The sequence below is a fragment of the Rhinatrema bivittatum genome, chromosome 15 (assembly GCF_901001135.1).
Source record: "Rhinatrema bivittatum chromosome 15, aRhiBiv1.1, whole genome shotgun sequence".
NCBI classification, from domain to species: Eukaryota; Metazoa; Chordata; class Amphibia; order Gymnophiona; family Rhinatrematidae; genus Rhinatrema; species Rhinatrema bivittatum.
Genome location: NC_042629.1, coordinates 49,388,497 through 49,402,477, shown reverse-complemented (window position 1 = coordinate 49,402,477; position 13,981 = coordinate 49,388,497). Strand labels below are relative to the sequence as shown.

Here is a 13,981-nt window from a genome sequence, read left to right as displayed (position 1 = left end):
GTTGTATTTTGCCCACAGTGCATAGACAGCCCTCGATAAAGGAATGGTAAAAAGAGGTAGACTTGTAACACCAACACAGGCAGGGGGCCCAGGCTCCACGTGGTTCTGTCGCTGCCACAGCTCACTCAGAGGGTCGTCCTGAAAGGCGGTAAAGTAGCGCTTCACCCGCGGAAAAGGGCCCTGTAAAACCGGGCCAGCGGTAAGCACCTAAACTTGAAGCGTGCGCGCGGCGTATGGTATACGGAGTTCCAAAGGGGTGGAGCCTGGGCGGGGCTGAGGACCCGCCCCCGCGCGCTCATTTTTTTAATCTTAGAAAGTACGCGCACGCGTTCTGGGGCCGATGCAATAAAGCGCGCCCAGCCCGGCGCGCCGGTTTACGCGTGTTTTGGACACGCTAGACTAGCACCCGGTGCAATAAGGAGATCAGCGCGTCCAAACAAAACGCATAGCCCATAGCGCCCATCTACATGGAAATTCCATGGAGATGAGGCTATTACCTATTATCCCCCCCGAAGCAGGAAAGCGCTGAGCGCCGAACGCACACCTTTTAATGCGGCAGATTTAACTTCATCCCCAGAGGTGGTAAAGTCAATCTGCAGGTCAAGGGCTCATAAGAAATTGAAAAATATGGTCCTCTGTTGTTCCTCCTCCTTAGTATCGTTGTGGCACTTAAATTTACTGCTTGCGGTGTTGAAAAATAAATGTATATATTGGCTTGAGTTTAAAAAAAAAAAAGAAAAGAAAAAATTCTTCTGGAAGCACAATTTAGGCGCCCATTTCAAAGGGCGTCTTCAGCAACCTCAGCAAAATAGGCCAGAAGAAGCGGGATGAAAACAGCCGCTCGTATTGAGCGCTCGTTGCAATTGTGGGCGCTCGGTGCATTTGAGCGCTAGGAATGCACAATTCTCCCCAGTGCGTCCTTTTATTACGCAGCTTTCCATTTAAACACTGCGTCGGGCACCTCAGGAGATGCGGCTGCGTGCGCGTTAAGGACAACGGGCGCTCAATACAAGCGCCCACTTTTCACACCTTATTACAGCGGCCTCTCCCTCGGAAAAAGCTACGCGTGGCAGGGGGAATTAGGCGTGATCTTACACGCACAAGTCCTGTCTGATTTGCAGCCTGCAGTCGAGTGGCTAAATTAGTTTTATTTCCAGCCCCTGCAGATAGATGGCTTTTCGGCTGTAAATGGCCTCGGATCTAAACATCAGCTGGGCCTTCTTCAGCAGTGGAGGTCAGCACAGGTTTAAGGAATTTTGGGGCTCAATGCAGCACCAAATTTGGAGGCCCCCCTCCCCAAGCTTGTGGCAAAGAAATGTATAATTACATCCCACAAGTAGCCACAAATAAAATGTCATCCCTCACCAGCCTCTCTCAGCCATTCCACCCCAACCCTTTTTTTGTCACTACGGAAGAGAAAATCTCTTCCTGCTCCTTACGGTGTTGCTTCAGCTCTCTCCCCTCCCTCTTGCTCCTGCTGCAGGTCAGCACAACAAGCAGCTTTATGTTCCACAGGGAGAAGTGAGGCAGGGTAGTAAAGAAAGCTTTTTTTTTTTTTTAACGTCCTTAGCAGGAAGGAAGCAGCAGCAAAATAGTGACATGGGCAGAAGTGGCGCAGGGAAGTTTGGGAGCTGTATCTCACCGCTGCTCCCAGTCCGCCTGCTCAGGGCCTCCATGGGCCAAATACATTGATTGCAATAGCCTTAGAAGGGCACCGAGATTGCAGCTGGTGCAGGTGCACTGGGGGCCCTGCCGCCATCAAGGTTGCCAACTGCCCCCCCCAGGTCAACTGAACAGGTTGAGCCACTCCTGGCTTTGCCCCATTGCTTGCATGGAATTATAGTTTTGAGTGTGTCCGGGAAATTGATTGGCAATGAACACAACGCTGTGCATGCAATGGGACAAATCCAGGACTGGCCCTGGGGTGAGCGGACTCCTGCATGGGGCTACCAGCATGAAGAGGAGGAGCCAGGGCAGAGGTTGCAGCACAATTAGGGCCCCGGCCTCCTCCAGCCTGGTGGACAGGAAGCAGGTTTGAGCTGGTGCTGCTTCCCCGCCTCCTGGGAGCTGATTGGTTCTTGTAAACAGAATGAGCCAATCAGCTGCAGGAGGCAAGAGAAGGCACCTCCTGCTCAGCAGTGCTGCTTGCATGCCAGGCTGCTTTCCTCCTGTACTGGGCAGAGAGAGGTAAGAGGGAGGGAGAGGACAAAGAGAACATCCTGGAACAGGGAGAGAGCACTGGGAGGTGGAGGAAGAGGGCAAGTGCACTGGAGAGCAAGGGAGAGTCAAGTATTCAAAACTCTTTTAAACAGGTATTCTGTTCATTTCATATGAGGCTGGCTATTTTTAGATTCTTTAACTGCCAATTTTGTATTGCTACTGCTTTATATTTTTTTAGATTTTGTAACTGCTGATATTGTTAGTGTTTTATATTTTTATGCATTTTATTGTGTATGTTTTGTTGTGAGGCGCTTCGGGCCTTGGTGTAGGCGGCATATAATTGCAATAAAGGAGGGAGTTGATCACAGGGGGAAGGAATGTTCTAGAGAGTGGGCCGTAAGAGGGGCCCAGTATTTTTTTGTTTTTGTAACTTATGTTTATTAATTTTTCAGTGTACATCTGATCCAAAACAACAATATTAGCAGACATTGCACCATGAACTAAGAAGATGAAATCTGCAATAAGGGGCGGATTTTCAGACTCCGCGAATAGGCCTACTTTTGTTTGCGCTCCAGGCGCAAACAAAAGTACGCTGGATTTTAGTAGATACGCGCGGAGCCGCGCGTATCTGCTAAAAACCTGGATCGGCGCGCGCAAGGCTATCGATTTTGTATAGCCGAGCCGCGCAGCCTACCCCCGTTCCCTCCAAGGCCGCTCCGAAATCGGAGCGGCCTTGGAGGGAATCCTCTAACGCCCTCCCCTCACCTTCCCCTCCCTTCCTCTACCTAACCCACCCGCCCGGCCCTGTCTACACCCCCCCCTTACCTTTCTCCGGGGATTTACGCCTCCCGGAGGGAGAAGTAAATCCCCGCGCGCGAGCGGGCCTCCTGCGCGCCGGGCCGTGACCTGGGGGCGGGTACGGAGGGCGCGGCCATGCCCCCGGACCGCCCCGGGCCGTAGCCACGCCCCCGTACCCGCCCCCAAAACGCTGCCGACACGCCCCCGAAACGCCGCGACGACCGGGCCCGCCCCCCGACACGCCCCCCTCGGAGAACCCCGGGACTTACGCGAGTCCCGGGGCTCTGCGCGCGCCGGTAGGCCTATGTAAAATAGGCTCACCGGCGCGCAGGGCCCTCCTCGCCTAAATCCGCCCGGTTTTGGGCGGATTTAGGCGAGCAGGGCTCTGAAAATCCGCCCCTAAATGTATAGGCTTATACAAAGCAATAAGATATTTAAACAAGTCATACTTATTGTTATTTACCTTCTAATATACCTCCCCCCAATACAGAATACTAACACACAATAGTCTGTAATGGTACATTGTATGTGGAATCATTTAGCATAATGTAACACACTATGCAGAGCATATTACACATTAACTGATGAGATTAGACATCTAAGTATTAAAAAGATCTTACAGCTGCTTACATTGGGCCTTTTGGGTGGTATCTGACATTTCCAATCCTTTATCTTTGAAATGAATGGAAGCCCAGAAAGAAAGAATAGGGAAATTTTACAACTAAGAGGTGTTAGGCCTTAGATAACAATTGAAAGTGTTCCATACAGACTGCATTTCAATAAAGCGTTTGCGTGAGGTAAGCTTTGCGTTCAGATACTCTAAAGTGTACAATTTTCTTAGCAAAGGAAACCAGTGGTCTAGTTGCGTGTAGAGTTGGTGACCCAGTTGCACAGTATAACTTTTTTCCCCACCATACTAGCTTTCTGCAAAAACGTGGTTTTTGTTTTGGTTTTTTTTTTGGATATTTAAATTTTTTTTATAAGTATTACCAAGCATCTCAGATAAACAACATAATAAACCAGTTTCTTTACAACATCCAACTCTTTAGGTTACACTCTTTTGTACCTTTAACCCCGCCCCTTCTGACCTGCAAAAACTTTAAGACGTGCATGTCTACCCCTGTTGGAGTATGGGGTGTCATTCCAAAGAGCCAAAGCATTGGGTCATCCGGTAGTGTAAAATTAAGAATTTGGCTGCACTTACAGATAAGGTGCCCAGTATTTAATTATTGAACCAGGCCCTAACTGACCAGTATTGTACTTGGCAACACTGTCAGTGTACCTGTGTCAGGAATTCTGCACTATTTCAGTCACGCTTAAACCTACCACAATGTTAAGCTCAAAAATGGGCCTGCATATGTGTTGAGGGCTGCAAGAGATCACTGCTCTGCCACTTGACCTCCCTATTAAAGAACCCCCCTTCCCCAAGCCAGTGATTCCCCTCTCCCAGCAGTTTGATTTAAAAAAAAAACAAACCAAAATCTAGCAGCCTGATCCACCTCTTTATTAGAAAAGACTGGTTGCCAGATTCCCAGTGGACAGATGTTACCTTTTTGCAGGCTTGGCGTGCAGTGTTGCTCTGAAGCTAGGCACTGACGGAGCAATGCTGGACACCGGGCTGGGAGGACGTAAGCCTCTGTCCTTCCTGACTGTTTGGCGTTGGGGAGGTCCTCGGAGGGAAGGGGTAGGCAGGGTTCCTGGTGAAATTGGGCAGGTGCTGCTGACCTTGGGAAGGAGGGAAGCTGATTACCTAGTCCTGGGGCCATGACAAAGGTCCCTAAAGTTGGGATTGCCTGTAGGGCGCCTTGCACCAGAAATCGGCAGCAGGTGCCAGTCTTCCCTCCCTATGGTCAGAAACCATGTGAAACTGGGTTTCTAAATGTAGGCGCCCACTCCTGGTACGTTTTCAAAGGGGTGGATTTAGCCACCCAGCTGTACTGCTGGGTGGCCGAATCACTTTTAAAAACCTCTCCTTGACGTAGCGCCAAGTTCTTGGTCTTGGGAGTCCTTTATATTAACCAGCATAAGAATTACCGAAAAATGATACGTGGGAGCTTTCGAAGGCCCCGCCCAGCCAGTCGACCTGCATGATCTCAGAAGGTCTTGCACAGCCTTTTCGGCTTGATTTTATGTTGGCTGGCAAGAAGCCAGTGAATGTCACAGAGGAGGTGGTGAATATGGGAGTTTAAACCAGTGCCTGCAGGGTTTGGTGGCTCTGGGTTATACCCACTTTGCTGCACTGACAAGTTGTACATACATACATATATATATCCTAAATCTTCGGGACTGTAGATTATATACACCACCACTGAAAAGCTGGGCATGTGCCAACTCATGAGAAACGTTTTGGTTTTTTTTTTTTTTTAAATGGAGCCTTCTCTCCATCAACAAGCCTCCCTTGTTTTCAGAATATTTCCATGGATGGCGCTGTGTCTTAAAGCCGCTCAGTCTGATTTCCCCCCCCCCAGGAGCTATTATTCCCTCCATAACTGCTAAGATACTCAGTCGGTGCCTGTGTTTTACAAGAATCCTTTTCACTAAATGGACATTACTATGACCCGAAAAGGAGAAGACCCATGTAAGTGGATCCAGTCTGAAATCTTTGGAAAGCCGATATTTGGGTTTGCAAACAGAATGCAGATTGTTCAGAACCTCATGCGTACAGGGTCCTGTACCAAACGCTGACTGCAGATTCCAAGTTTGTTAATCTGGCTTCAGCCAACTGGAGACTCTGTTCCCAGTCCCGCGTCACAAGAGTGGGAGCAGAGAGGAGGCGGAAACTACAGGCTGATTAGCCTCCCCTCGGAGATGGGAAAATTAATGGAGGCTCTGTTGAAGGAAAGGATAGTGAACCATCTATAATCAGGTGGCTTGCTGGACCCAAGGCAGCATGGATTCACCAGGGGAAGGTCCTGTCAGACAATCTGAATTTTTTTTTTTTGATTGGGCAACTAAAGAATTGGATCAAGGAAGAGCGCTCAATGTGATCTACTTGGATTTCAGCAAAACATTTGATTCAGTCCCACATAGGAGGCTTGTGAATAAAATGAGAAGCTTGGGAGTGAGTGCCAAGGAGGTAGCGTGGATTACAAACTGGTTGACAGATAGAAGACAGCGTGTGATGGTAAATGGAACCTACTCTGAAGAGAGAATGGTATTAAGTGGAGTGCCACAAGGATTGGTGTTGGAACCAGTTCTGTTCAATATCTTTGTGAGCGACATTGTGGAAGGGATAGAAGGTAAAGTTTGTCTATTTGCAGATGATACTAAGATCTGCAATAGAGTGGACACACCGGAAGGCATAGAGAGAATGAGATGTGATTTAAGGAAGCTTGAACAGTGATCGAAGATATGGCAGCTGGGATTCAGTGCCAAGAAGTGCAGAGTCATATGGGGTGTGGTCATCCAAAAGAGCTGTATGTGATGGGGGGTGAAGGGCTGTTGTGCATGGAGCAAAAGAGGGACCTTGGGGTGATAGTGTCTAGTGATCTGAAGACAGCGAAGCAATGTGACAAGGCAAGAGCTAAAGCCAGAAGAATGCTGGGCTCCATAGAGAGAGGAATAACCAGTAAGAAAAAAGGTGTTAATTCTGTTGAACAGGTCCTTGATGAGGCCTCATGTTGAGTATTGTGTTCATTTCTGGAGATCGTATCTCAAAAGGGACAGAGACAGGATGGAGGTGTTCCAGAGAAGGGAGACAAAAATTGTGTGGGGTCTGTATTGGAAGAACTATGAGGAGAGGTTGAAGGACCTAAATATGTGTACCCTGGAGGAGAGGAGGTGCAGGGGTGATATGATACAAACCTTCAGATACCTGAATGGTTTTAATGATGCGCAATCGACAAACCTTTTCCATTGGAAAGAAATCGGTAGAACTAGGAGTCACAAAATGATCCTCCAGAGAGGACAACTCAGAACCAACATCAGGAAATATTTCTTCATGGAGAGGGTGGTGGATGCCTGGAACGCCCTTCTGGAGGAGGTGGTGAAGACAAAAATGGTGAAAGAATTCAAAGGGGAATGGGATAAGCACCATGGATCTCTAAAGGCTAGAGCAGAGCTTTCCAAACTGTGAGTCGCGACACGTTAGTGTATCGCCTGCAGTGTGCAGGTGTGTCGCGCGCCGCGCTGTCAACTCCGATGTGAGTTTGGGCTTTTTTTTTTTAGCTATTCAGTTTTGTTTTTTTTCAGTTCGTGGGTTGCTTATTATTGGGTGATTTTTGCTGTCAATCGTGTTTTTTGGGGGCTTGGTGGGTGGGACTTGAGCCCAGCTGTCCCTGTCATTGGTTGCTGCTGCCGATGAGGCCTGGCCGTGAGGAGTAATGACTGCAAGCAACAGTGTCTGGTGATCATGGAAGGTGTTATGCAGCACGGCAGGCTTGAACCCTGAAGGGAGTGAAGCACTTAACCGGCAACAATCGAAAAGAAGAGGTACACGAGTGTGGGGGGCCAGCCATGTGCTGGGGGAAGAGAGATGAGAGTGTGAGGGGCCAGCCATGTGCTGGGGGAAGAGAGATGAGAGTGTGAGGGGCCAGCCATGTGCTGGGGGAAGAGAGATGAGTGTGAGGGGCCAGCCATGTGCTGGGGGAAGAGAGATGAGAGTGTGAGGGGCCAGCCATGTGCTGGGGGAAGAGAGATGAGAGTGTGGGGGGCCAGCCATGTGCTGGGGGAAGAGAGATGAGAGTGTGGGGGGCCAGCCATGTGCTGGGGGAAGAGAGATGAGAGTGTGGGGGGCCAGCCATGTGCTGGGGGAAGAGAGATGAGAGTGTGGGGGGCCAGCCATGTGCTGGGGGAAGAGAGATGAGAGTGTGGGGGACAGACGTGTGCTTGGGCTTGTTTTTTTGGAAAATTAGTGCTTGGAATATTATATATTTTTAATATAAATTTAAGGTTTTCATGAGATAGGTTGTGTCGTGAAACATTTTATTTATGTATATATTTAAGGAAACATATATAAATTGTCGAAATACGTTTCGTTCGTTTAACCTTTTAACCTCTGGTTTGCTAGTAGACTGAATTACCGTGTCGTGAAATTAGGTTTGTCTAAAAAGTGTGTCACCAACATGAAAAGTTTGGAAAGCTCTGGGCTAGAGGATAAGAATGAAGAAAAGAGTGCAAGGGGGTAACTTGCTGGTGTGGTGGTTACTACCCTTAACCAATAAGCCTTCATACTGTTGATGCAATTCCAACATTGCTCTCTGCCTCATCGGCAGGAGAAAAATAGGAAAAAGGGAATTGGATTCAGACAGCAGCCAACAAGGACCCTGACTTTTACAGTCTGGGGAAACAAATAAGCATGGGGGTAACTTGCTGATGCGGCTGTTACTACCCTTAACCAATAAGCCTGATACTTTTGATGCAGCTCCAACATTGCTCTCTGCTTCAACAGAAAGAGGTAACAGGGAATTGGACTTGTATAGCAATAAACAAGGGCCCTGTCTCTTACAGTGATCTGTATGGTGCGGCAGATACTACCACAAGCTTACTGGGCAGACTGGATGGACCGGTTGGTCCTTTTCTGCCGTCATTTCTATGTTTCTATATTTGTTTCAGTCTGAGCCTTCTGTGTGGGGGGAAAAAAAAGCCTTTAATAAATAGGAGCCAATGGCAGTGGTTCCCAAATTAGACGACTTTTGAGTCAGGTTGACAGGATACCCACAATATACAAATGGGGCCCTCTTTGGATAGTGGCTTCTCTATTTCTCAGGTTCTTAGTAGCATTTTAGGCTGCTGGGGATGTATTATGTTTCTTGGTTTGTTTGCTTTATGATTATGAATGTTTAATTATGCAAACCACTTTTATTGTTATCACTGTTTATGCAGTATATCAATTTGATAACTAAAGGCATCCAGGGAACAGATTTTGGAATCACTGTTGCTCACTCCCCGCCAGGGCTGTTCTTTGTGGGCAGCTGGTGGAAAATCTTACTAACAGGCGCACAGGTCATCCGGTATCTGCGAGGAAAGATCAGAGTTGTCTTGCTGGAGCCCTGCATGGCAGTAGCCAGTGAGGGTCCTGGCTTTGCCGGAGAAGTAGAGAGAAAGGTGGTGAACTTTTTTCAAGGTCAGCTTGTGCAGTGTTTTCCTAGTCGTGCACAGCGATGGTTTAAATCCTATCTGAAGGCAACAATTCTCTGAAAGTATGAACCAACAGTCTACTCCCTGGATCCAGTCGGTGGATGTTAAAGTACAATGGGACCCTTTGCGAACCATGAGGTGTTTTGCAAACTAACCTCCTAGGGGAGAAAGTGAGATTGTCTTTTTTGTTTTGTCGTCCTGGTTATTGCATCTAAATTCCAGCAGTGCACTTAGGAGATTTCCATCATCTTTTGCTCCAGTGGTGCCCAACTGCACTCTTGGAACCTCACCCAGCAGGTCTGGTTTTCAGCGTATCCACCATGAATATGTATGGCACTATAATTGTACATTCCCCCCATCTCCACTGTATTCAAATATCTCTCATACATATTCATTGTGCACATGCTGAGAACCAGACTGGTTATGTTCCTATGTACCTAAGATTTGCCACACTAGATCAGACTGAGGGTCCTTCAAGCCCAGTATCGTGTTTCCAGCAGTGGCCAATCCAGGTCACAAGCACCTGGCAGGATCCCAAAAGGTCAAGAGATTCCAGGACCGGGCTGGGAAAATTCTCTGCTCCATGCTTTCCTAAAGAAGACTCTCCATTGGATACAGTGGTATTTCTGTTATAATGCTCTAGAGAGGGTTAATCCAATCAAAGTGCTGGACTCTTCCACTGTGGGAGAATTTCCCCCCCTCCCCCATACCAGTTTTCAAACTAAGAAAAACGTAAAATTTATCCCAAAAGACTATAGATGTACAATTCTTCTCCCTTTTTTTTTTTTTTTTTGCTGATCCTGCAGTTCTTGGGCCAGACCTACAAAGGGTGACTCAGGTAATAAAAGGCACTAGGAATAGGAACATACCCACTTGGCCACTAGGAGGTGTCCAGAGTCGGTCCTGATGCCAGGTTTTGCAACAAACTGAAATCATTCAGAGACACCTCTAAAATTGCCCAAATTTGGCCCAAGGAAGACTAGGGACTCCTTCAGTGTTTGAAGATAAACAAAACATGCAAGTTTACCTACTTCTCACATTAACTGTCTGCACAGTTTTTAATGAAGGTTCACTACAGCTATCCTAAAAAGCAGACTTGAACCAGGGATCTGAGGGTGGAGTTTGGAGCCTCTGTGTTCTCCTTATTCATCTTCCCTCTCTCTCTAGAGGGGCACCCCTGGGCCATAGAGGGAGAAGCTCATTGTGGGGAAGATAGAATAAAGTGCGCCCAGACTAGTGCACGGGTTTACACGCAGTTGGATGCGCGTTTTGGAAGTGCTAGACCAGCACCCAATGCAATAAGATCAGCGCATCCAAAACAAGTGCCCAAACAAATGCGTAGCCGATAGCGCCCATCATGTGTAAATTCCCTGCAGATGAGACTGTTAGCTATTTTCCCCGATGCAGAAAATCGGGCGCCCAATGCTGCAAAATTAACTCCAGCCCTGGAGCTGGTGTTGTCAATCCGTGAGTCAAGGGCTCATGAGAAATTTAAAAATACACTCTGCGGGGCGGATTTTAAAAGGGTTACGCGTGTAACCCCGAGAACCCACTCCTGTGCGCACCGAGCCTATTTTGCAAAGGCCCAGCGACGCGCGCAAGCCTCGGGACGCATGTAAGTCCCGGGGCTTGAAAAAATGGGCAAGCCGTGGCGGACTGGGGGCGGGGGCATGGCCAGAGGCCTCTCTACTGCTGCTGGGCCTGGGGATCGCGTGCCGGCAGGCATAAATAAAAAAAAAAATAAAGATGGGGGGGGATTTAGGTAGGGCTGGGGGACAGGTTAGATAGGGAAAAGGGAGGGGAAGGTGTGGGGGAGCTGAAGGAAAGTTCCCTCTGAGGCCGCTCCGATTTCAGAGCGGCCTCGGAGGGAATGGGGAAAGCCGACCCCGGATTTTATAACATGCGCGCGTGTTATAAAATCGGGCGTAGATTTGTGCGCGCCGGGTTGCGCGCGTAGATACGAATATCTGAAAAAAAACCCAACCCTATTCTGGATGCACAATTTAAACACCCCTACTAAGGGGCGCTTAAGTTATGGGCGTCTTCAGCAACCTCAGCAAAACTGGCCAGAAGAAGCAGGATAAAAACAGCGCTGGTATTGAGCGTCCATTGCAATTGTGGGCTTCCGCTGCATTTGAGTGCTAGCGACGCACGATTCTCCCCATACGCATCCTTTTTTACGCAGCTCCTCATTTAAATATCTCATCGGGCGCCCAGGGGATGTGGCTGCATGTGCATTAGGAAAATGGGCACTAAATCCGAGCGCCCACTTTCAGTGCGCGTCTTATTGCATCGGCCCCTGTGCTGGGTTAGAGTCAGTCCCCCACTTCTCTTTTGCCCTGTGTCTAGCCAAGGCTCAACCCTTAATAATTCGTCGTTGTGAGGATTGCTGAGCACGGTGCTTCCTAATGTGACATACACCACCCCAACCCCCTACAGTGGCTCCATACTTTCAGGCAGGGCGATCCGATCCGGGTTTTATCCCATTGCATGCAGGGACTCGTAGTTCTGCTTTCCAGATTGAAAAAGTCCCTAACAACAAAAACAGTGGAGTGAAATCAGCTCGTCCTGGAAAAAAAAAATGGAGCTGGCCTGACTGGCCCCCCTCTTCTGCCATGTGTGCCCTCCCCCTGCAGGGCTCTCCTGTCCCCCACCCGAGCTCTCCTCGCAGCGTGACTCCGCTTCCCAGCCCTGCTCTTTGTGTAATGTGAGCCGCCGCCGCCGCCGCCGGGGCGGGGCCGCTTCAGCTCTTCGGTATCTCTTCCCCCCTCCCCTCTGCCGGAGGATCCCTCCTCACCTTCTCTTCCCATTGGGTGTGCGGCCAAGGGAGGGAGGGAGTGGGAAGAGCCCGGGAACGCCGCACCCCCCAGCCCGTGGGAGACGGGAGGGAAAGTGAGTCAGGCTGCTCTCACCTGGGCGGGGAAGGGGCGAGCGGGGTGAGTCAGGGCAGTCCGGCGCCCCTCCTGGGTAGGTCGTCGTCGTTGTTGTATGCGGGCCGATCGTTAAGTGTTTGTGCAGAGAAGGGAGATCCCGGATCGGACACTTTTTTTTTTTTTGTATTTGTTTCTCCTTTTCCTTCTGATCACCTCGCGTGAGCCCTCTAGGGCTTTCCGGGAAGATATTTTGCTGTTAGGGGGCCAGGGGGGCTTTGGATATTTCCCGGTGTGAAGGCTGCGATCGGGTGGGTGCACCTGCTGCTAGCCCCGTCCTCCTCCTCCTCCTCCTCCCATGCCTCGGAGCTGGCTTTAAAATCCCACCCACCCGGTCAAGGTCGAGCTTTGCTAAAAGGGTCCAGGGGGTGCAGCAGGAACTAGGCTGACTGTGATTTTTGTGATTTATTTCTTGCGACCGGTACTTTCGCGAAAGGAAAGTGTTAACGTTTCAGAGGCGATCTCTAATGGCTCCCTCTCTCCGCCTGTTGTTTTAATATTTATTTTGGGGGGCAGACTTTGTGGACATTCTGGTTTGATATCGGAGCTGGCAAAGGGAGTGGAGGCAGAGCGCACACCCGGTAAGAAATCCTTGTGGCACGCCTTGAGCATTGTGCGCACGGGAAAGGTGCGCTGTTAAGTTTTGAATGAAATAAATGCGTTAATTAGTGAGGAGAGTAAGCCTCGGCCCTTCCCTTTGACCCGGGACCGGGCGGGGGGAGGAGGGCAAGGCAGTCAACTCTAGGGGATAAGGTCCGATCACTGGGATCAGGGTCTGGGGGCTTGAAATATTTGCTCTTATTAGGAATTTATTAAACCAGTCTTTATCCCCGACCCTGCTCAGCATTCCTTCTGTCGATGGGGAGATTTCCGAGGGCATCGCCTTTAGCTTGCGAAGGTCCATAATATAAATGAGCCCCAGCATCATCTCTGACTTACTGTTGGGTTTGTTTTTTTCTTGTTATTTCTCACCCCAGTTCCACTGCTGCCCTGATTTTGCAAGTGATACTTCCCTGTCCAGCAGCAGAGTACAAGGTGAACAGAGGAGGGCCTCCAAAGAGCATGTAAATTAAAGGTAAGGGTTGACATGATGATTTGGTTAGTCTTCTGTAAATGTTGCAGTGATCTACATATTTATCACTTTTTTTTTTTTTTTGCACTTTCATATTCCAGTAGGAGGATCTGGAAGGCTTGCAGCCTTTGAAGTGCTTTCATTGACTGACTTCTGGGGACTCTGCAGCCGGGCAAGACAAATCAGGGTGGACTGGAAACACAGCAAAAGCGAAATATTTCAAGTCAACTAGAAAAAAACATTTTCCAGCGCTTCGTAGAAGACTGAGTAGGCAACTGGTGCCAGGTCTGGGCAGACTCCCCTGTCAGGGAGCTGGACATTCTGTGACTATTCCCTGGAGTCGGGGAGGGGGGGGAAAAGTGCGCCCCCTCCCAGCATCACTGGAGGCACCGGGGTAAGCGCATCTCGCCAGCGCTCTCCTTCTCTTCCTGGAGGGGGGGGGGGGGGATTTATTCAAAAGGGAATACACATAGCGAAGACACTGGAGCTGGGAGCATCCTGCTAAGTGCTGAGGCATGTAACGTGTCTGCGACGGGTACGGTCGCCCTCACCTCCTCCACCTGGTTTTCAAACATTGATTTGGCACGTCTAGGCATTTTGATGATTTTGTGCCTGCTTCCTGAGACCTCCAACCCCTTTCGGTCTTATTTACTGGAAAGCCCACCTTCTGCCCTGACAGCTGAAGACCTGAGGCAAGGAGCTTGAGAGCCGACCGTGATCCTCCGTCCCTTGAAGCATGAGGTGCCTTGCCTTGGCTCTGCCATTCCTGCTGCTGTTGGGTAAGTAGCTGCCAGTCCTCCCGCTGCTGAATTTTTTTTTGTTTTTTTTGCCTCTTCTCTCTCTTGCTCCGCTGAGGTTCTTTCTCGTTCTGGTGTTTGACTGTGAGATGTACTTGGGGAGGGGAGTGGAGGGAGAGCACATCTGTTGGGGGGGGGGGGGGGGA

The 13,981-nt window shown here is 49.3% G+C and overlaps 1 protein-coding gene across 5 annotated transcripts in view; it reads left to right on the top strand.

Moving 5' to 3' along the window:
- Positions 1-2,238: 2,238 nt before the first annotated feature.
- IGSF3 (immunoglobulin superfamily member 3) overlaps positions 2,239-13,981 on the top strand; it is a 143,228-nt gene continuing 131,485 nt past the window's right edge. The window contains exons 1-3 of one of the 5 annotated variants that reach the window (XM_029578565.1): positions 2,239-2,312; positions 12,944-13,041; positions 13,140-13,817. In XM_029578565.1, the coding sequence (XP_029434425.1) occupies positions 13,775-13,817 (43 nt within the window). In that variant the 5' untranslated portion in view covers positions 2,239-2,312; positions 12,944-13,041; positions 13,140-13,774. The other 4 variants (XM_029578564.1, XM_029578562.1, XM_029578563.1 and 1 more) reach the window with 4 other exon arrangements.